Here is a 24,716-nt window from a genome sequence, read left to right as displayed (position 1 = left end):
AAAAAAATACATTATACACTCCATTAATCTATTAGACACATAAGACATATGAATAATACAAATATAAAATAGCTAGAAAAGAAAGAAGGTTGAAGTTGAAAAATATAAAACGTAAATATCACATAACTAATATTATCAAAATAAAATATTTTCCAAACAATTTAGTATTTTCAAATTGTTAATTAATGCATCTATTGTGAGTATTTAAAGAAATAGTAAATTTTGTATCATTGTCATCCTCATAATCTTTTCCCCCTCTTGCCACATGGTATATTGAGAATGAAATATGAAAGAGAGGGAAAAAGTGAGAACAAAAAGCAAAAAATAAAATAATTTTTTGGTGTAACAATTCTGTAGCGGTTACGTAAGTCTTAGCAGCCTTTACGAAACGGTTATGGGCCATAACGGCCACTACGGCTGTGATTTTTCTTCCCACCGATTTCACAGTGTGTAACGGTATCGGTAACCCAAAAAACCGTTACATAACGATCGCAGCCGCTATTTAAAACCATGCATGATTTATGCCATGTATTCAAGTTAGCAATTTTTGTATGGCCAACCAGTCATTTGCAAAGTACACCTAGTTTTTTCTTTTTAAAATTACATTTGTGATTTTCTTAATTTTTGCTTTATTTTAAATGTTTATAATTTATTTAACATATTTTTATCTTAAAAAAAAATTGTCAAAAGGCTTACGCCCCAACGCCATAAGCCTTACAACACGCCTCTTAAAGGTTAAAACACCTTGTCTTATGCCTTCACCTTTTAAATTATTAGTTTTTAGAAATAAGGCATAAATTCCTCTTACGAAACATTAATCATATCATGATTAGAAGTACTAGACTGAGGCATGGGAAAATTGAAAGAAGGTCGTGGTTTGCTAATATGAAGCTAAGGGTACTTTTAAGAAAGCATAGTTTCATTAATCCAAGACATCTTCCACGTAAATCCCAATAAGTATCAATCGCGTGCCCATCACAGTTACAATATACATGGTGGGTTTACCTACTATCATCAAAAGCATCATTGCATTGAACCCCATTACGCTCACAACTACCTTGGCCTCTACCAATGCCAGGAATTACATGAATTTCCATGTACTTGTTTGGATTTTTTCTTCCCCCAAAAGAAGACATCAAAGTTGAACTATCATGCACTTTTAAGGTGTATTAAAGCTTGATATACATTCTTGGCCCACAACCTAACAGCTTAATCTTTTGGGCGAAGTGGTAATCTAACGTAGCATTAGAGCTGGCTACCAGGAGCTTTTGGGTTCCAGTTTTGTTACTTATGTTCATTTTGTGGTATTTAAAAATTATTGTATTCCCAGTAACTGGTGTTATTTTCATTGCCTGTTTCTCTCTCCATGTACTATCAGGCTGCACCTGACAGGCAGTGTTTAAGCATCCATACATTGTTGGCCCACAACCTAACATCTCGAGCTTTTAGGTAAAGTGGTAATCTAATAGAGATGGAAGGGACAGATATACACAATGAAGCAAATATAGAATGAACAAGAAAGGTATACATACACCTTCCTACAAGAAGGGAAACCCCCATGACAGCCCATATAGAATCACGCATGTGCTGCTGGCTCAGTTGCAACTCGAAAAGAAGGTTAGAAACCTAAAACTCCTCCCATTGTTGTTTTAACTCATCTAAGTCACAAGTTAAGGGTACTGATTTAAACTCATCAACCATGCCTCTGATGGTACTGAATTAATCTGAAAAAATCTTATCATCTTATAACAAAAGACATCTCATACAACTCATACATCCTAGGAACATTTTTCACTATAGAAAAATACTGCAGAAAGCTTCTTTGATCTCTTTTTCAGTAACCAAGAACACAGAACTTGCAGTGACAGAAGTCTCCATGCTATTCACAACCGAGTCACGACTCAATAGTTATCACACTCCCAACCAGCACACTCAAACTTGGAAGAGAAGATGAAATAAATCTCAATTTAACTTAAGCACCCAAAGTCGCAACATGAGCACACAACAAATAGTTTGTACCATTCAACATCATGTTAGTGATTTGCAACATGCCATGATCGTTACATGAAATAGGATTCATCTTCACATCATCAGACTCTGCCGTATTCATGGTCTTAAATTTCCACGACATTGTCGAAATTTCCATCAAAATTACCAATTTCTGTCACCCTCAAAATCGAAATGGTAGTCGATTTCCGGCTTGCATAATTTCCTTTGAAATCTCAACGAATCATCCGAAATTTATCGAAATCTCAAAATTTTAGCGAAACTTATCGAAATTTTAACTATACAATGAAATTTTGTCAAAATTCAAATGAGAAGTTTAGGAGTGAAGTGAAATTTCTATCTTAATTTATTTTAAGAATTTTATCGAAACGAAAGATTATTACAAGTGCTTTTGAAATTATATGAAAAAAAAAAACTTACAGTAACGTTTATTTAACCATTCATGTCAACATTATCATTATTTGTATAATAAATAATATTTAAATGATTTATGAATTTCATTTGTATTTACTGAATATGTTTAATGTATATTATCTTAAAAATATGTTTGATACACATACTATTTTACAACTTTTCCGCCTCATACAAAACATAGATGTATTTAATTTGTAATATATTAGTCCTAAAACTTATATTATTATGTTTGTTAACCATTTCTAAAGTTTCACAAAGAATTCCATGCTCTACAACTAATTTCTGTTATTTTTTCAAATCGAAATCGAAATCGACATCGAAATCGAAATTTCCATACTTTTGGAGCTTCAAAATTTGAGTCAAAATCGAAATTTAAGACCGTGGCCATATTGCATCAGACAGTAGTGGTACTAAGTGCCCAACTAGAAACACAGAATTGCTACTAAATAATCAACAAACGGGGATTATTAAAGGAATCTTTACTCATCAAAAGCAGGCCATTATGATCACCAAGAAAATTCATATAAAAATCACACATTAGCAAGCCAAAACCAGGAAAAAAAGTAAACAACCAAGTACTAATAGGAAAACATGCGACTAAATTTTCTACCTCTGAGATCCAAGAAATCACAACAATTGAAAATCAAAAACAAAAAATCAAATTTGGGAGAGCCAGTCCACATCCCAAGCCGTCCCTCAAGCAACCAGCAAGCCATAGAAATTGCAGCACACAGAAGTCAAATTGAAGAAAAATAGTTGAAGATGAGCACATAATTAAACTCAAAAATCGACTTTTGATATAGAAAGTGACCTCAAAATCCTCAAAAAAGTTGCATAGAGATACTAAGTAGACATGCCTCGGGCCCTGTCCTTCCCTGACCCATCTTTCTGAAATCAGTATAGTGCTGACATCATCCTTGATGAATGTTGATGCCAGCATTTCTGTTCCTGGACCTGGTCCTTTGTTTAATTGATCCTTCCTCTATTTCTCTAAATTATTTGAACATAAGCAGCTAAAAGAAAAAGGAAATGAACCAAAAGGAAGAAAAAGGAAGCAGGGGAGAAGATGAAATGATGAAAGAAAAAAGTAAAGCAATCAAGATCAATGCAGGAAGAGAAATTATCTTGTCCCTCTGATACCGTGTTCAAATCCTGGAAGATACAAAGAATGAAATGGAATGAAATAAAAGGCTCTACCTCAGCACCTAGGGTTCAAGTAAGGTTGCTCCTTTGTGACCATTTGGCCATGGTTTCGAGTCCAAGGAAACAGTCTCTCTATATAAAAGTAGGGGTAAGGCTGCGTACACTGTGATGACCCTCCCTTTATCCTCACAAAGCGGGGAAACTTATGGCCCGGGGAAGAGGCAAACAAGTGGAACTTGAACATGTGCATGATCACAAACAGAACAAAGGTGAATTATATTGGCATAATGGGGGAAATCACAGAGAACAAGGCATGAACCCAGGACTGCCTGGAACCAAAGCTCTAATACCATGTTAAATCACTACATCACCTAAAAGCTTAATATGTTTGCTGGGAGCCAGCAATGCCTATCGAGCTATTGACATACCTGATAATATCACTTACCTATACAGAAGTTTGTATGCTCTTGAAGTTTGCTTACCAAATACCTAACCTGCAAATGCAGTTAATCATCACAATATTATGTTAGTTATCCATGCCGAAAGCATATCACTGAACAATCAATTTTATTTAAAAATGAAAGAGATACGCCTATAAGTCTCTGCCAACTTCACATACATTAATTAAATTATGTAAATGTGAGGTTTGGAATTGGAGGGGAAAAACTTAAACCTAATTGGCTTCAGTACATGAGAATAGGATCCATAGTCCATCATAATAACATTTAAAAGAGAAGTTCTGAGAAAAAATTATATTTCATCCAAGATTTTTGATTGAGAATTATGATCACTACTCATAATACTTTTACTTGGGATTTCATTTCTATAGAGATATAAATAGAAGGGAATTGAAGGAGCCCTTTTACTTGGTTTCACTGCTGGACAACTATGGCCCTGCTAATAAGAGGGATGTTTGGGTTTGAAGTCTGGATTTCTGGCGAGTTTTTTTCTCATAAATCTTTGATAAAATGATTGGATCTAACATGTCATTTCTACTTCATCAAGGTATTTGGAAGGTCAGAGTTATAGTGCATTCATTCCTCTTAGTATCAAAATTGGTGCATGCACCCATAGTCACTAGTTAGACTACTTGCTCTTTTGAAGAGGTGATGGACCTTCCCTTAATGGATGATTTCCTGCACAAACAAGCACAAGGAGTCATTAGAATACGGCAAGAGCAAAATTCTTTGATGTTGAAGTTAGTAGGGTAATTGATGGGAAATGAGAAAGCATGAAAGTTAGGATTTCAGAATGTACCTCCACTCATCCTCCCTTGCCTCAATCTCATATGAGATAATAATCACTCGGGCAGAGATCCCTGGGTCTTTCCCCAGGGCAGTAGAGGAGTCATTAGTGCAGGATCATGGGAGCTTATCACACCCAGTTAACTAGTATGAAACACCTCTTTAGGTAACCCAACATTTTTTTTTTTTGCAAAGAATTGTGGTTGACTCAAATCAAGGGACACGTGGCATTATATTTGATTTTGTCCTCGTTGGTTGCCCCATGTAGATCAAAGGTAGAGGTTGTCAGGTCTGAAATACGGAAAATAGTCTTTTGTCAGTGCTATAGGAAATTTCGGCAGATGTTTGACATGTGGCCACATATGGGGCGCGCATTTTGGTGGGAAAAAGTATTGAGAAGCAGTATAGTTGCCATAGACATGCCTTGCTCATCCTCTTACCTTCCTGAACACATGCATGCATGATGGGGACACTCGCCGCCATTTGGGATCCCTAGGCACCCCGATTGACCCACATGTAGGGTGGCCTCAAACTTGTCATTTCCTTTTGTTAGTATTTAATTCGTACTTTTAACCATCCATTCTCTTCTTCCGCTTCTTCATCATGTGTTTCCCCTCGTTCTCCTATCTCTAGCTCTTTCTTCACTTCCAGCACCGCGCTTCCTCCTTCCTCTTGTTTTCATATACAACCCCCCCCCCCCCCCCAAAGTTCTTCCTCTTCCTTATACGTTTTTGTTGGCCACTTTAATAGCCACAAGAGTGGGAGGATCTTTGGCGCTCAGTGATGACTCTTCGAGCGATGGGGGACCTACTTAGAAGGAGCTTAGGGGTCCCCTACTTGAGGTGTGTCTGCTGAGGGTGGAGTACCTTCCTCAAATAAAGTGCACCTACCACATTTCCTCTTCTTTCGAAATCCTCTCCCCGATTCCAAGGAGTGGACATGTCATGGAAGGCCAAGAGGAGCTCAAGGGTCCCCTAGAATGTGTTTCTAGCTAGTCATTGGACTTAATATTCACTACAAGCAACCAAGGACAAAAATTTTGAAATTTATAATTTTAAGGGTGTCGAATGGAAACTTTCAAATTTATTTTTGAAATTTTTTAATCAAAATTTTAAATTTAAATTTCGATACAAATTTTTGGAAATTTGGTGAATTTGGCACTATAACTTCAATTTTGATGAAAAAAATTTAAGGATACCTCATCACCTCTTCTTCCTCTTTCTCAAAACTCCAAAGAAATTCTAGCAAGCACTGCAGCTCCTTTCTCTCTAGCTCTCGCACAGCCGCAAAAGATGGTGAACAACAGGAGGGGCATCATCATAAGCTACAGTAGCTCGCAGCCTCTCGCATGTAGTCTTTGGACTGTTGTGCTCCTTGCCCTCCTTATGCTGCAGTGCAAGACTCCAGCAAAAAATCAAAATCAATCCCCCTCCCCTCTTTTACTGTTTTGGCTCTTCCAAAATCCCAAAATTCCTCGTACCCATCCATTTACCCTTACCCCACTTATATAAATGGTAAGTTCTTAGTTGTTAGTTATTAACTTATCATAAGTGTATAACAGTTACCCCCTTATGTGAATGTAACAATCAAAGTCTCAAATTTTTTATTTCAACTAAAATTATAAAGCTCCAAAAGTAAAGAAATTTGGATGGAAATTTCAATTTTTATTTGAAAAAAATAATGGAAATTAGTAGTAAAGCAACTAATTTGGAAATGGTCATAGACATAATACTGTAAGTTTTAGGATTAATATATTATAAATTAAATACATCTATGCTGTGCATGAGGTGCAATAGTTGTAATATAATACTTGTATTAAACATATACATAATATAATGTGTATTAAGCATATTCAATTAATATAAATGAAATTCATAAATATGTTAAATGTTATCATCATAAAAATAAATACAATTTAGACATTAATGGTTCAATAAAATGTTGCTGTAACTTTAATTTTTCACATAATTTCAAAAGCCTTTGTAATAATCATTTTCTTCAATAAAAGAATAAGATAAATTAATAGAGAAATTGCACTTTGCATCTACATACATTTGAATTTCAAGGAAATTTCATCTATACCTAAAATTTCAATAAGTTTCACTAAAATTTCAAGATTTTGATAAACTTCGAATGATTCATTGAAATTCCACAGGAAGTTTTATAAGACGGAAATCGAGTGCCATTTTGATTTCAAGGGTGATGAAAAGCGAAAATTTCAATGGAAAGTTCGACAATGTTGTGGAAATTTAAAACCATGGTGACAATTAGTAATTATTGGTGTTGTTGTTGATGGTTTTATCTTTGTTGTCGCCATTATTGTTACTATTGTCTGCTATTTTGTTCTTATTATTGCTACTATTATTATTGTTCTTTTTGTTATTATAATTAATAGCTACTATTACTATTAATTTTATTGTTATTACTATTACTATTATTATTGTTATTGTTACTGTTATTTTTATTATTACTACTATTTTTGTTATTGTTACTGTTATTGTTATAATTGCTACTATTACTGTTATTTTTATTGTTTTTTTTATTATTACTATTATCATTGTTATCATCATTGTTATTGTTATTGTTATTGTTATACTTGCCATTGCTATGAAGCTAAAATGCCCTCTCCCCCTTGTTCTAGTCTGTCCCACCCAATTCCCAATTATCCCTTACACAATTATCTATTTATCCCCTTCTTATCTATTTATCCCCTTCTTAACCAGAATTATCCCTTACACAATTATCTATCTATCCCCTTCTTAACTAGAATTATCCCTTACCCAGTTATCTATTTATCCCCTTATTAACTATGACCTTAAGACACTTCTAAATGTTCTTTACTACCTTTATCACCTTGCAATATGCAATTTGTATACCCTACATACAAAAAACATCTCATATCTGCCTTTTTAAAATTTATTTTCATTTTCAAATCATGCATAATCATCTATTTAATATTTCTCAAAGTTTCATTATAAATTTCCATCATTTCTTTGAATTAAATCAAAATTGATGTCCAAATCAAAATTTTTGTCGAAATTTCCATGAATTGAGGCCCTCAAAATTTCTAAAATCAAAATTGAAGTCCTTGCAAGTAGCATTAGTTCAAAGAAATGGCCAAAGAACAAATCCAAGTGGACAAGTACTTCTCCATTGAATTGAACCTTGCGCTTTTCTTTTCCAGTTTAATTAATTTGTCTTATGAATCCTTGAATTAGATTATAAATTAAATTTTAGTCTTCATCAGTATAAAAAAGCGCCAAGATCATATTGAGCCTTATGTCCTAGTCAAATATGGTTGGGTCACAGCAAGTGCTTCTTTTATTATTTGAATATGCTAAAACATTTGATGAATTCTGTACTTTATTAATTGTGTTTATTTCGTGCTTTGATATTTAGCTTATATTAAGAGTTTGATTTTTTTTCTTATAAATGATTACAAATATCAATTTTCCACAAAGCAGACCAAAATGGCAAATATCTATATAAATCAATCTTTTTTAGTATAAGACTTACAATTTTTTATTGGTTTTTGATAGTTTCTTTAGTGAGATCTTTTATTGGTCATTGGAAATTGTGTCATCAACTATAACTTCGAAATTCCTTACATTCTTTTTCCTAGTTGCTTCTATAATCTCTTCGTAATTTTGTTGTTTAAGCGGGTAGAAGTAGATTGGCTTGGCTTGGTTAGCTTGTCTTCACCAATATTGCTACTCGTTCCTCTACAAATGTTGATCTAGTTGTTATAACAGCTATAACACAAGAGCTGGCAGGCTTGAACTTGAAATATGATGGAAAAAAATTGATGCTAAGTCACTACTTACGTAGACAACTTCATCATTGAATGACAACTTAGGACTTGGATCAAGTGATTTCTCAGCAATGCCAAATTTCGCCCCGAGTTGGTAAGAGAACAGCACTCATTTGAAGAGATCAAATCTTGAAAAGTGGATTTTGTATGGCAACTACTGTGAGCATACAACTGGGTAAGAACTTTAATCTTAGCCCTAGAATCATGTGTGTGCAATTGATGCTCAAACTTCAGGCAACAGTCGGAAAGATTTCAAAATTTAATTGGGCTGGCTTAATAGTTGAGTTGATATTTAGAGGGATTTGATCTTGAATTAGATGATCAATTATAGAAAAAATGAGATAAGAGGCTAAGATTGTCCCAAAAAGCATGCTAAAGAGTTGTAGACACAAACATTCAAGTCAAAATAGACAACAAAATCAAGTGAAATTTTGGTTTACTGAATTTAAGAATGGGATTACAATCTCAAAAATCAATTATCAAAAAGAGTATCATGTGACTCTTTTCTAATAAGACACCCTAGGGCTTTATCGTAGAGAAATTGGGGAAATTGAAAGGATGGAACATAGAAAGAGAAAATAGGTTGATCACTTTGAGGGGATCTGCCTCCAAATTAGCCAAAGGCTACGAATTATGTTATTTATGAATGAAAAAATCCCATAGAGTTATATATATATATATATATATATATATATATATATATATATATATATATATACGTATGTATGTATGTATGTATGTATGTATGTATGTGGTAGGGGAATGTGAAATAGCCCAATCCAAGTCCTTAATGGACTCGGTCCCAATTGATTTGAGAGTCTTAACACATTAATTAGAAATCCCAATTGATTTGGGAATCATAACATTAATTAGAAATCTCAATTGATTTAGGAATCCCGACACATTAATTAGAAATCCAAATTGATTGGGGAATCCGAACATTCTCGCCTCCATCAAAATCAGCCTTGTCCTCAAGGTTGAGTAGCAATAAACTCCAAGAATCTCTCCTCCAAGGATTGATAAGTTTCCAAAGTTGCATCTTCAACTAGAAAGTGGAGCAGTGAGAACTAAACTTTGTGATGTCTCGACTTCTACATTTGACCACTTGGCAATCCAAAATTGCTTGTGGCTGCACTTGAACCTCACCAATAGGTGCAGTACAAGGCAAGTGGTGCTACACAATAATTTGTTCCCTAACTTATTTTTGATGCAAGAGACATGAAAAACTGGATGTACCTTAGAACCTGTTGGTAAGTCAAGCTGATAAGCAACTTATAAGGCCCATAGAATCGAGGAGACAACTTCACTGAAGAAGGAACAGTCACAGATATCTATCAATAGGGTTGTAGCTTGAGAAATACCCAATCTCCAACTAAGAATTCCCTTTCACTATGGTACTTATTAGCTTGCTGTCTCATACAAGCTTCAGCTGCAACAAGATTTTCCTTAAGGAGTTGAAGCACTTTGTCTTGATCATGTAACTCCTTGTCAACTTGATCAATTCTAGATGATCCATTGAATACCTATCAAAAACAGGAGAAGCTCGAACATAAACAACCTCGAATGGAGTCAACTTGATGGAAGAATGATAAATGGTATTGTACCACCATTCAGCCCATGGAAACCATCACATCCAATCCTTCAATTTGTCATTATCAAAGCAACAAAGATAAGTCTCCAAGCACCTATTAACAACTTCAGTTTGCCCATTTGATTGTGGATGATAGACAATGCTCATATTCATTTGTGTTCCTTGCAATTGAAAAAGATCCATTCAAAAGTTGCTGCTAAAGACTTTGTCACAATGACTGAAAATAGATTGAGGAATTCAATGCAACTTAACAATGTTGTCAACAAAAGTACGAGCAACACTTGCAGCAGTATAACAGTGAGTTATAGCACAAAAATGAGCATATGTTGTGAGACAGTCGCAACAACAAAAACAGTAGATTTACCATGACAAGATGGTAGTCCCTCATGAAATCCATGGAGAAATCAGTCCAAGCTTCTTCTGGAATAGGAAGAGGTCAAAGAAGGCCTGGACACTCCGCTGTTTCCCCTTTCTGCCGTTAACAAACATCACATTCTTCCACAAACTTGTTGATTTCACCCTTCATTCCTTCAAGTAAATTTCTTAAGAAATGAGCTTGTATGTTCCAAGAAAACCAGAGTGACCTGCAGTCGGCAATGCATGTAATAATTATACTTCTTGTAGTATGGTTTGCTTGTGGGCTGAATCAAGCACTAATAAAATCCTCCCCTTATACAGTAAGTTTAAAGAGTCCCAAAAGTAAGGGGGGCGGAAGTTGGCACTTCTTGTAGTTTTTGGATAATACGCTTCGAATTTTGCCACCATTCCTTCATGATTTGTTCAAGATGAGTACATGCAGGTACAGAAATAGCTACAAGTTCAACTTGTTCAGGAAGTCATGAGAGTGCATCAACCATCACATTCTCAACCCCTTTCTTGTAAATGATCTCATAGTTACAGGCCAACAACTTAGTGACCCACTTTGGTCGTAACATGGAAGAGATAACTGCTCCAAAAAATACTTCAAACTCTTGCGATTAGTCCGGATTTGGAAATTCCGGCCAATTAAATACGGTCTCCACTTTGCAACTGCTTGCACAATGGCTAGGATCTCTTTGTCACAAATAAAATACTGATGTGGGATGGAGAAAGAGCCTTATTGGTAAAAGCAATGTGGCATCCGTCTTGTAAGGAAATTATCACGAAATTCCCAAATCATGTGAGAAACAAAATAGAGAAAAAACACACGCCAAAGAAAAATAATCACACGCACAAGATAGTATTTACGTGGTTCGGCAATTTTGCCTATGTCCACGGAGTTGCAGGGATTTCACTATTATCAGGAAGAAAATACAAAGTGCAGCCACACAGTTTCAATGCGTCAACCCTAATCACCAAAACAACAGTTTTAAATCCTACGCTCCATGGACTAGGCCTCATAAAGAAGAATCTGCCATTAAAAACCACGCAACATTATTTCGGGTCAGAATATCATCCGGATCAAACACAACTAGGCTCCACAAGGCCCAACACGTCTTGCATTAAAATTACACCAACGCCAAATCCTAAGGCATCAAACCCAATGATGAACATCTTGTTGAATCTAGCAAGGCAAGAACTAGTGTGCTGGACATTGTGTGCTTAAGCTTGACAAAGGCTTGTTCAACTTCCTCACTCCATTTGAATGTACCTTCTTTTAGTAGTGTGGTAAGTGGAGCTCTAATCTTTCCAAAATCCTTGACAAACTTGCAGTAGTAACCAATCAACACCAAAAATCCTTGCAGCATATAGGTTGTTTGTGGTATAGGCCACTCTATCATCACTTGTATTTTAGAAGGATCAACTGAAACACCTTCTTGGGAAACAATATGACCAAGTTATTCCACATGCAGTCGAGCAAAGTTGCATTTAGAATTCATGACAAACAGATGATACTCACGAAGAGTGGTGAGTATAGTTTGCAACTAACATAAATGATCTTCAAGAGTGAGTTGTATATCAGGATATCATCAAAAAATATAAGAACAAACTTATGCAAATAAGGTCGGATATGTCATTCATGAGACTTTGAAAGGTTGAAGGCACATTGGTTAACCCAAAGGGCATGACCAAGAACTCGTAATGGCCATCATGAGTTCTAAATGAAGTCTTCTGAATGTCATCCTCACATAATAGAATCTAGTGATAGCCTGATCTCAAGTCGAGTTTGGTAACTGTTGGGCACCTCCCAACTCATCTAACAACTCATCCACAATAGGGGTAGGACATTTATCCTTCATAGTTTTCTTGTTCAATGCTCGATAACCAACACACGTCCTCTAAGAGCCATCCTTCTTCACCAATAAGACAAGAGAAGAGAAGAATATGTACTGACAGTCGGTTGAATTATGCCAACATCTAACATTTCATTCACTACCTTTACTATTTTTACTTTTTGAAAATAAGGATAGACATTAGTAGGAAAACTACCTGGAAATAAAGGAATGCAGTGATCATGTGTTTGTTGAGCTGGCAACATGGTCTTAAATTTCCACGAAATTATCGAAATTTCCGTTGAAATTTTTGGTTTCCGTCACCCTAGAAATCGAAATGGCAGTCGATTTCCGTCTTGTATAATATCCGTCGAAATTTCAACAAATCATACGAAATTTATTGAAATCTCGAAATTTTAGCGAAACTTGTCGAAATTTGAACTATGCAATGAAATTTCCCCGAAATGCAAATGAGAGATTTTGGAGTTAAGTGAACTTTCTCTCTTAATTTATTTTATTTATTTTTATTGAAACAAAATATTATTACAAGTGCTTTTGAAATTTATGAAAAGGTAAATTTACAACAACATTTTATTTAACCATTCATGTCTAAATTATCATTATTTGTACAATAAATAATATTTAAATGGTTTATGAATTTTATTTGTATTAACTAATCACTAAATATGTTTAATGGAAATTAACTTACAAATATGTTTGATGCACACATTATATTACAACTTCTCCACCTCATAGACAGCATAGATGTATTTACTTGTAATGTATTAGTCCTAAAACTTAAATTGTTATGTCAATTAATCATTTCTAAAGCTTTATAAAATAATTCCATGCTTACTACTTATTTTCATTATTTTTTCAAATCGAAATTGACATCGAAGTCGAAAATTTTCGCCGAAATTTCAGTACTTTCAAAGCTTCGAAATTTGAGTCAAAATCGAAATTTAAGACCTTGGCTGGCAATACCTGTAACTCCACATTTCGCAAGTAGGTTAGAAAATTCTGAAATAAGAAATTCTAGACCTTCATCCAAGCCAAGTTGATGTTGTAACTCCTTCATACTCAAAGTTGTACCAAGTAGCCATGCCACATCTTTTTAAGGAGCTTCTTCAGACAATGGCTTGAAACTGTAGTGAGATTACCACAACATTTGCCTTTGTGAGTCCCTCTTTGGTCATTCATGGTGAACTTCATAACCAATTTAGAAAAATTCTAAGCTATATCACCCAAAGTCCTTAACCATTCAATAACCAAAACCACTTCATAGTCTTCTAGTGGCAGCAAATATAAATCAACATACAACCCATGATTCTGCATGGTAACAATAGACACTTGCTTCAACATGTCGAGATCCTTTCATCTACAACCTTCACATTGAACTTGCCACATTGCTCCACAGGATAGGCTAGTCGTTTAGCTACTTTAGTGTCCATGAAATTATTAGTGCTACCTATATCAATTAAGATAGTAACAAGTTGGAATTTTAGGAAGCGATTAATTTTCATGGTTTGAAGATTAGCATACCTTGCTAAAGCATAAATTGAAGAAGTAATGGCTTCATTATTATCAGATCCAAGGTTATAAATTTCGATTTCGACTCAAATTTTAAAGCTCCAAAAGAACGGAAATTTCGATGGAAATTTTGATTTCGATGTCAATTTCGATTTCGATTTGAAAAAATAACGGAAACTAGTAGAAAAGCATGGAATTCTTTGTGAAACTTTAGAAATGGCTAACAAATATAATAATATAAGTTTTAAGACTAATATATTACAAATTAAATACATCTATATTTTGTATAGGGTGGAAAAGTTGTAAAATAGTATGTGTATCAAACATGTTTGTAAGATAATGTACATTAAACAGATTCAGTTAATGCAAATGAAATTCATAATTCATTTAAATATTATTTATTTACAAATATTGATAATTTAGACATGAATGGTTAAATAAAATATTTCTATAAGTTTATTTTTGCATATAATTTCAAAAGCACTTGTGGTAACCTTTTGTTTCAATAAAATAACTTAAAAGAGAAATTTCACTTTACTCTTGAATCTCTCGTTTGAATTTCAACGAAATTTCATTGCGTATTTAAAATTTCGACAAATTTCTCTAAAATTTTGAGGTTTCGATAAATTTTGGATGATTCACTGAGATTTCAACGGAAATTATGCAAGACGGAAATCAACTGCCATTTCGATTCCGAGGGTGACGGAAATCAGAAATTTAAAAGAAAATTTCGACAAATTCGTGGAAAATTTAAGACCATGATCAGATCTCATACCTTCCTTATTTGAATTAGCACAGTCATTCTCAACATCTTCTGGCTCCTCCATTGGTTCAATCATCAAGAGTCATCCCTTTTTAGCATTGGTGTCCTTTATACCACTTCTCGTCACAATGCGAGCACAAGACCTTTGTTGTCTGCTCTTTAATTTCCTGCTAAGGTCAATCATTTGGCAAGAGGATTAAGGAGAATGTGGTGTGATAGTGCCACTGACATTTTTCTTGTTAATGGTCATGCTAGAGTGACGTCGTTCTTCTCTCAATTTCTCTTCTTCTACTTGTGCAAAGGAGAACGTAGCGGTCAGAGTATGTGATAATGCACTTTTACCTCACGTTGAATGTCATGTAGGGGACCTTCAATAAAAGTACCAACGAGTGGCTTTCATTCCATTCTTTAGTCTTGTTTGATGGCAGCTAAAATCATGTGTAGGACTCCAAGACAATGCTATCCATCAATATTCTCATATCTAGTGGGCCTAATTTGGACAAGTAATCCAAAAACAAATTATACCCATGAAGGCATTCCATAATGAGCTTCAAACCAATCATACCATTGGATAGCATCGCCATCTAGACTAATAGCAGCAATCTCAACATTAGATGTTTCTAGAGTGCGATGAAGCTGTGCATGCAAAAGTATTTTTCAGTCGTAGAAACCCAAACAGTAGGGTCATCACTATCCCATTGGGGAAATTCCACCTTCATACAAGAAGTACCATGATCACACTCTCCTTGGTAACCTCCTTCACACACGTATGGCTGCTCCTTACGATTAGCTAGCATAGAAGCATCATATTCTCTCTCTTTATGGGAAGATATAATGAGTAGTTTAGAGAGCGATGCTCGGATCTCTTTAGATTGAGGCTTAAACATATTGCTAAGTTCAACTATTAGCCTAGCTTCCATTTGGGATTCTACTGAGCTTTCTGAGGCCATTGTGTATGAGTGAAGATAAGGTATTCCAAGATCTTGCTTTTGTTGGAAGGTTAATGGCATCCACAAGAAGATCAGCTCTCATACCAAATGATAAGACCCTAGGGTCTTACCATAGAGAAATTGGGAAAATTGAAAGGATGGAAAATAGAAAGAGAAAATAGGTTGATCACTTTGAAGGGATTTACTTCCAAATTAGCCGAAGTTTGTGAACTATGTTATTTCTTGAATGAAAAAGCCCCATAGGGTTACACATATATGGGGTAAGGAACCCTACTCCTATTAGGAATGTAAAGTATCCAGACCCAAGTCTTTAATGGACACAATCCCAATTGATTTCAAGTTAAACAAAAATCTTAATTGATTTGCGAATCACAACATTGAATAGAATCCAATAGATTTGGGGATCATAACACAATAATTAGAAATCCCAATTGATTGGGAATCATAACATTAATGAGAAATTTCAATTGATTCGGGAAATCCAAACATATTAATTAGAAATCCCAAAAGATTTGGGAATTCTAACATTTTCTTCTTCGTTAACTCTTATTATGGGACGGATTGACTCGATTTCAAACAAATAGAGGAGATCACAATTGTTTCGACTAAAATGATTGAACTAGCTCAAGACATATGAACAAACTAGAAGTTAAACACTTGAGATGTCTTGTGCTTTTAAGTTTTTAAGGCTGTGAGAGCTTGAAAGTTGAAGATCTTTGCAGGCTTCTGAGGTCTCAATCCTTGAAAACATCATTGCTTGGAAGATCCTTCCTAAAAGCCTTGGCAACGCCTCTATTTAAAAAGGTTTAAGAAGAAGAATTTTATTTCACTTTGACCCCCTTAGTGGATTGTGTCTAGCTCTAATTAAAAAAGTTTTTCTTCATAAATTTTATCCATTTCTCTAATTTCATTGGAGATAAATAGATTGTGATACTTATTTTGATGTACATTGAGCATAATTGGTAGTTTGACACAACAATATCATTTAAAGCACTAATTAATGAGCTTGAGTGCATCATATTTAAAAAACCACAAGACACTAAACAAATTTTTAATTGTCCTTGTTGATAGTCATTTTTAACCAAACAATCAAAACTCTGACTCTAGAACATGACATCGAGAGTCGAACTAGGACAAGCCCCAAGCTCTATCTATTTCCCTTTCTCTCTGTCAATTTAAGGTATTTCTACACCTTTTTGCCCCATTTTTTACCATTCCAAGTGATCCAAAATGGTTAGAAATGATTAAGAAAAATCCAAGAAAGTTTCGCCCTTTTTGCACAGAAATTGAGAAAACTCCCTATCTTAGGGCTTTCTTCCTTTTTCTACAACTTCTAGAATTTTTTAGAATTTTTGGGTATTTTTTCTTAGCCCCATTTCTGTTTTTTTTTTTTTCCTTTTTAAATGAATTAGAAATTTTTTTCAAAGAATAAAAATAATTTAAAAAATCAAAAAATGTTGATTGGCGCGTGACCACCAAGGTCTTAGATTTTGATTTCGACTAAAATTTCCAAGCACCAAAAGTACGTAAAATTCAATGGAAATTTCAATTTCGATGTCAATTTCAATTTTGATTTGAAAGAAGGATGGAAATTAGTAGTAAAGCATGGAATTCTTTTATGAAACTTTAGAAATGATTAATAGACATAATAATATAAGTTCAAAGACTAATATATTACAAATTAAATACATCTATGTCGTGTATAAGGCACAATGGTTGTGATATAACAAGTGCATTAGACATATTGTAATATAATGTGTATTAAACATATTCATAACACAATATGTGCATTAAAAATATTAGATTAATACAAATGAATTCATAAATAAATTAAAAATATTATTAATTATTAAAATAAAGAAAATTTAGACATGAATGTTCCAATAAAAATGTTGTTGTAAGTTTTATTTTTCATCTAATTTCAAAAGCCCTTGTAATAATATTTTGTTTCAATAAAAAAAAACTAAGGTAAATTAACAGATGAATTTCACTTTGCGTCTAAATGTCACATTTGAATTCTAAAGAAATCTTATTCTATAGTTATAATTTCGACAAGTTTCGCTAAAATTTTAAGATTTTGATAAATTTCGGATGATTCGTTGAAATTTAGATGCAAATTAAGCAAGACAAAAATCGATTGCCATTTCGATTTCGAAGGGTGGCGTAAAGTGGAAATTTTGATCGAAATTTCAATAATTTCGTGGAAGTTCAAGACCATGGTGATCACAAAAGCCTGTGTGTGATTGACCGCACATGCACTGTCACAAGCTAAGCTTGTTCAGGGCATTATGCTTGCCTGTGACTGCTTGCCTCATGTGTTTGGGATGGGTTTCCATCATGTAAATACTAGCGTAGGGTTATTTTCCAGTAATTATTTCATTGCATGCCAAATAAGGCAGTATGACTCCTCGGTCACTTTGATGTTTCCTAGTGCCAAAGTGAGAATAGCCTAGAAAGCTCTTTAGGGGAGGGTGAGTATTCATCAGTCATTATAAAACTCACTAGCTTTTGTCAACATGTTTAGCCTACTTGCCTCCCTCGCTAAGCACACAATGGCAACAGAGGTGTCGTTAATAAATTACGTTTGCTTCAATGTTTACTGCTTGCTTGCCACGGCTTTCATGAATTGATTACTGTTTCCACTGCTATTTGAATGAATGCTAATGAAAGTGCTTCGTGGATGAATGTTGGTAACGATAGGCTGGCTAGTTAAGCAAGAGTGCTTTAGCTAGCGCCGCACAGCCCTTCACAAGGGTGTGAAAATAGTCGAACCGAGACACTTGGTATCAGAGCCAAGGCTCAGTTGCTATGAGAATTCAGTTACCTTTGTTGTGGGATTTGGAAAGCTTTGGTAAGTGACCATGGCACCAAACAATGCTGAAAAAATTAGTGCACTAGAAGCACAGGTTGAAGAAACAACCAACAATATGGCCAACGAGATGGCCCAACTGAGGGGACTTGTTGATGAAGTGATGGGATCACACCAGCATCAAGCAAGTTTGACAAGTGAAATGTCAGAGGACTTTCACCACATTGTGGAAACTTTGCAAGCCCGGATGGCTGATCTGGATGCAAAGGTGAATCTAATGGTTCTTGCTATGGGGAACTCCAACACTCCTTGAGTTAGCAAGACCAAGGTACCAGAACCCAAGACGAATGGGGGTGCCCGTGATGCTAAGGAGTTAGAGAACTTCTTGTTTGATATGGAACAGTATTTTCGCGTTGTGAGGATGGCCTCAGAACAGGTGAAAGTGGATACTGCAACCATGTACTTGGTTGGTGACACCAAATTGTGGTAGCTCGCTAAGTACAATGACATTGAAAATAGAAGCTGTGTAATTGATAGTTGGGCAGACTTGAAGAGAGAGCTCAAGGCCCAATTCTTTCCTGAGAATGTTGAGTACAATGCAAGGAAAAAGCAGAGAGACCTCAAGCATAATGGGTTAATCAAGGTATACGTAAAACAATTTTCTGCTTTGATGTTAGATATCAGGGATATGTCGGAGAAGGACAAGTTGTTCTATTTTCTAGAGGGGATGAAACGGTGGGCAAGAACTGAACTTCATAGACAAAGAGTTCAAGACTTGTCTACTGCACAAGCTACTGCAGAACGCTTGACTAACTGCGCTAGGGAGAATACCACTCCGTCCAAAGGGTCTGACGGAGAGGGAAACAATGGAAAGTCTTTCAAGAAAGGCAAACCCAAGAGTGGGGGAGCCGACAATAAAGCATCAACCTCAAAGGAAGCTTCATCGTCTCTAGGGTTCAACACACCCAAGGGAAAGGGTAAACTTGAGTGTTACTGGTGTCGAAGTCCTCATAGAGTTTTGGAGTGCCCTCACAAAGCAACACTTAATGCTTTACAAGCTTCCATTGCAGAGCAGGCAATGGAAGACGATGGGGAAGAGGATGATACCCTGAGGATGGGTGCAATGCGACAGGTGAGCACATTGGAAAAGCAGGCTAAAGCCGCAAATGTTACACGAGCCAGAAGGCTAATGTTTGTGGACTTGAGAATCAATGGGAAGAGTACCCCCGCTATGGTGGATACCGAGGCTATCCATAACTTTGTTTCACAACTGGAAGCTTGGAGACTCAACTTATCCTTAGAGAAGGATACAAGACGCATGAAAGCGGTTAATTCTGTAACCCAGCCTACTCTGGGAGTAGCCAAGCAAATTACTGTGAAGCTTGGGCAGTGGGAAGGTCATGTGAATTTCACAATGGTGCCATTGGATGACTTTCTACTCATCTTGGGAATGGAGTTCCTAAAGGGGACGAAGGTAGTGCTAATGCCTTCAGATGGTTCCCTATGTCTAATGGGAGATCACCCGTGCATGGTGCAAGTTGTTGCAACGAAAGGAGACGATGGGAAGTTCCTTTCAACCATGCAACTTAAGAAGGGTTTGAGAAAGGGAGAGCAAACATATCTAGTCACGGTGGTGGTAGATGAAGAAGTAGGCCAAGAGTTGGTGCCTACGACCATCCAAGCAGTGTTGGATGAGTACAAGGAGGTGATGCCGGATAAGTTACCTCACAAATTACCTCCACTACAGGGTGTGGAGCATGAGATCGAGCTGTTTCCAGCAGTGAAACCACCTGCTAAAGGGCCATATCGAATGGCGCCTCCCGAGCTAGTAGAATTGAGGAAGCAACTTGATGAGTTATTGGAAGTGGGATATGTTCGCCCTTCCAAAGCACCGTTCGGAGCACCGGTGCTGTTTCAAAAGAAACATGATGGGAGCCTGCGGATATGTGTAGACTACCGCGCGCTCAACAAGGTGACAGTGCGCAACAAGTATCCTATTCTGTTGATTGCTGATTTGTTGGATCAGTTGAGTCATGCCAAGTACTTCACTAAACTTGACTTGAGGTCAGGCTACTATCAGGTGAGGATTGCTGATGGGGATGAGCCGAAGACTACTTGTGTGACACGGTATGGGGCATATGAATTCTTGGTGATGTCATTCGGGTTGACGAATGCGCCTGCAACATTTTGTACCTTGATGAACCAGGTTTTTTGTGGGTACCTTGACAAGTTTGTCATGGTGTACCTAGACGATATTGTTGTCTACAGTTCCACTCTGGAGAAACATAAAGAGCATCTACGAAAGGTGTTCGACAGGCTGAAGGGGAACAGTCTGTATATGAAGAAAGAGAAGTGCTCTTTTGCTCAACGGAGCATCAAATTCCTTGGTTATGTGATTGAACAAGGTCATATCAGGATGGATATAGAGAAGGTAAAGGCAATTCAGGAATGGAAGATCTCAATGACAATGAAGGAGTTGCGTTCCTTTCTTGGCCTTGCCAACTACTATAGGAAGTTCGTAGAGGGGTATTCACGGAGAACAGCTCCTATGACAGAACTACTAAAGAAGGGTCATGGGTGGAATTAGACAGAGAAGTGTCAGGGAGCCTTTGATGACTTGAAGGATGCCATGATGAGAGATCCGGTACTTGCTCTTCCGGATGTCATGAAACCCTTTGAGGTACAGACAGATGCATCAGACTTCGCCCTTGGAGGAGTCTTGTTACAGGAGGGGCATCCTGTTGCATACAAAAGTCGTAAGCTTAGTGAAGCAAAGCGAAAGTACATAGCTCAAAAGAAGGAGATGCTAGCGGTGATACATTGTCTCCGTGTGTGGAGGCATTACTTACTTGGGTCAAGGTTTGTGGTGAAAACAGATAACTCAAGTGTTATCCATTTCTTCACACAGCCAAAGTTGACACCCAAGCAAGGCCGATGGCAGGAATTCTTGGCAGAATTTGATTTTTCCTTTGAGCACAAGGCGGGGCGATTGAACCAAGTCACAGATGTACTAAGTAGGAAGGCCAAGCTGGCGACCTTACAAATGGTAGCACATTTGACTTTGAGTACTATTACCATAACAATGCGGGAACGCATCAAGGAGAACTTAGCCAAAGATCCAGTTGCGCAGAACTTAATGAAGCTTACTGAAGAGGGGAAGGCACGACAGTTCTGGATGGAAGATGGATTGCTAATGACCCATGGTAACCGGCTCTTTGTGCCACGAGCTGGTGATCTGAGGAAGACATTGTTGAAGGAATGTCATGATACCATGTGGGCCGAACATCTAGGATGGCAGCGCACTTTGCCCTTACTAAAGTAGGGGTATTATTGGCCGCACATGCGTGATGATGTGGTTGATTATACTCGAACTTGTCTCACTTGCCAACAAGACAAGGTGGAGCGGAGGAAAATTGCAGGGTTGTTGGAACCCCTACCAGTACCGGCCAAACCGTGGGAAAGTGTCTCATTGGACTTCATCACCAACCTACCCAGAGTGGGAGATGCAGGGTCTATACTTGTTATTATAGATATGTTTTCGAAGCATTGTACATTCATAGCCGCACCAAAGTATTGTTCGGCAGAGGAGACAACACAATTGTTTTTCAAGAATATTGTGAAATATTGGGATGTTCCCCAAGACATTGTTAGTGACCGAGACTCAAGATTCACCAGCAACTTCTGGAAAGAACTTTGCAAAATCCTTAGTTCACAACTTGAAATCTTTTCGAGTTATCACCCCCACACAAATGGAGAGATTCAATGGGCTACTGGAAGAGTACTTGCGCCATTTCGTCAACGCCAACCAGAAGAATTGGGTGCAACTACTTGATGTTGCTCAGTTCTATTTCAATGCCCAAAAGAGCTCAACAACCAACAAGAGCCCTTCTGAGCTTAAGGCCAGCAACCGCTGTTACCTCACACAGTGGATGAGCCATATAGAGGAAAGAGTCCCAGGGCGTACATCTTCACCAGAGAATGGAGACAGAATGCTGAGATTGCCCAAGCCTACTTGGAGAAAGCTACTAAGCAGATGAAGAAGTGGGCAGATCAGGGGAGAAGACCGCAGCACTTCAACGTAGGTGACTTGTTGGTGCTTGTTAAGCTCAATCCTGAATAGGTCGAGTCACTACGAGGATAAGATAGGAAACTACTTCACAAATATGAAGGACCAGTCCCCATCTTGGCCAAAGTTGGGAAGGTCTCCTACAAAATCGACCCTCCGACTTGGATAAAAATGCATCGTATGTTTCACGTTCGCTATCTCAAGTCGCACAATGCCGACACCGACGATCCAAGCAGAAGTCGGTCAACCAGAGCAGAAGTGAGTACAATTCAACCTGACAAACGTGAAGTCGAAGATATCCTTGCAGACAGAGAGTTGATATCCTCAAGGAAGTAGTAGCAGGAGTTCTTAGTGAAGTGGAAAGGCCTTGGTGATGAAGAAATCAGTTGAGTTTCTGCGGAAGATATGCAACCGGTTGTGGACAAAGTTGAAGTGTACCTAGCGTCAAAGTCTACAAGGATGTCGACCGCATAAGTGGGGGAGAATGTCACGAGCTAAGCTTGTTCAGGGCATTATGCTTGCCTGTGATTGCTTGCCTCGTGTGTTTGGGATGGGTTTCCATCATGTAAATACTAGCATAGGGTTATTTTACAATAATTATTTCATTGTATGCCAAATAAGGCACTATGACTCCTCGGTCACTTTGATGTTTCCTAGTACCAGAGTGAAAATAGCCTAGAAAGCTCTTTAGGGGAGGGTGAGTGTTCATCAGTCATTGTAAAACTCACTAACTTTTGTCAACGTGTTTAGCCTACTTGCCTCCCTCACTAAGCACACAATTTTAATGAAGGTGTTGTTAATGAATTACGTTTGCTTCGATGTTTACTGCTTGCTTGCCATGACTTTCATGAATTGATTACTGTTTCTGTTGCTATTTGAATGAATGCTAATGAAAGTGCTTCGTGGATGAATGTTGGTAAACAATAGACTGGCTAGTTAAGCAAGAGTGCTTTAGCTAGCGCCGCACAACCCTTCACAAGGGTGTGAAAATAGTCGGACTGTGACACACGTGCATGCAAGCACGCGCAATAGTTCTCTTCAACCTTAGGTCCAATCCATGGTCTTAAATTTCCACGAAATTGTCGAAATTTCCGTTGAAATTTTCGATTTTCGCCACCCTCGAAATCGAAATGGCAGTTGATTTCTGTCTTGCATAATTTCCGTCGAAATCTCGACGAATCATCTAAAATTTAACGAAATCTCAAAATTTTAGTGGAACTTGTCGAAATTTTAACTATATAATGAAATTTCGTTGGAATTCAAATGAGATTTAGGAGTGAAATGAAATTGCTCTTTTAATTTATTTTATAGAGAAAAAAAATTATTACAAGTGCTTTTGAAATTATATGAAAAAATAAACTCACAATAACATTTTATTTAACCATTCATGTCTAAATTATCATTATTTATATAATAAATAATATTTAAATGATTTATGAATTTCATTTGTATTAACTCAATATGTTTAATGTACATTATCTCACAAATATGTTTGTTACACACAATATTTTACAAATTTTCTACCTCATACAAAACATAGATGTAATTAATTTGTTATATATTAGTCAAACTCATATTTTATGTATGTTAACCATTTCTAAAGTTTCACAAAGAATTTCATGCTTTACTACAAATTTTCGTTATTTTTTCAAATCGAAATCGAATGTGACATCGAAATCAAACTTTCCGTCGAATTTCATATATATTAGTCAAACTCATATTTTATGTATGTTAACCATTTCTAAAGTTTCACAAAGAATTTCATGCTTTACTACAAATTTTCGTTATTTTTTCAAATCGAAATCGAATGTGACATCGAAATCAAACTTTCCGTCGAAAGTTCCGTACTTTTGGGGCTTCGAAATTTGAGTCGAAATCGAAATTTAAGACCTTGGTCCAATCGAACAGTTTGGTGTGACCTTTAAACTCACGTGTTTTTTATGCTCTTTCTCATCATCTCCACATGTCCCATGTTCCCTAACTTCTTCCCCATGTTCCCTTAGCCCCAAAAATTGACTAGACTTCCTATAATCGCACATGCTTTTGAATTTTTTTTTCCTCTCCTCTCTCTTTTTATTCTCTTTTATTTTTATAAAAATCCACGAGAAGGGAAACTTGGACGTGCTGCTTTGCTCTCTTTCTCTCTTCAGGTCTCATTATTTTCTCTCCATTACTCTTACTCTCTCCTCATTACAC

At 36.5% G+C, this 24,716-nt stretch overlaps 1 protein-coding gene across 6 annotated transcripts in view; it reads right to left on the bottom strand.

Moving 5' to 3' along the window:
* LOC131154314 (protein ACCUMULATION AND REPLICATION OF CHLOROPLASTS 3, chloroplastic) overlaps window positions 1–24,716 on the bottom strand; it is a 120,101-nt gene that overhangs the window by 61,360 nt on the left and 34,025 nt on the right. For all 6 annotated transcript variants that reach the window (XR_009136418.1, XR_009136419.1, XM_058107003.1 and 3 more), the window contains exon 5: window positions 4,010–4,058. Coding sequence is in view for 4 of the 6 variants with exons in the window: in XM_058107003.1 (XP_057962986.1) it covers window positions 4,010–4,058 (49 nt within the window). In the remaining 2 variants the exon portion in view is untranslated. The remainder of the gene's footprint in view (window positions 1–4,009; window positions 4,059–24,716) is intronic.

Source organism: Malania oleifera, chromosome 4 (assembly GCF_029873635.1).
Source record: "Malania oleifera isolate guangnan ecotype guangnan chromosome 4, ASM2987363v1, whole genome shotgun sequence".
NCBI lineage: Eukaryota > Viridiplantae > Streptophyta > Magnoliopsida > Santalales > Ximeniaceae > Malania > Malania oleifera.
The sequence above is the reverse complement of the archived record's forward strand: the minus strand, read 5'-3'. Positions and strand labels throughout refer to the sequence as shown.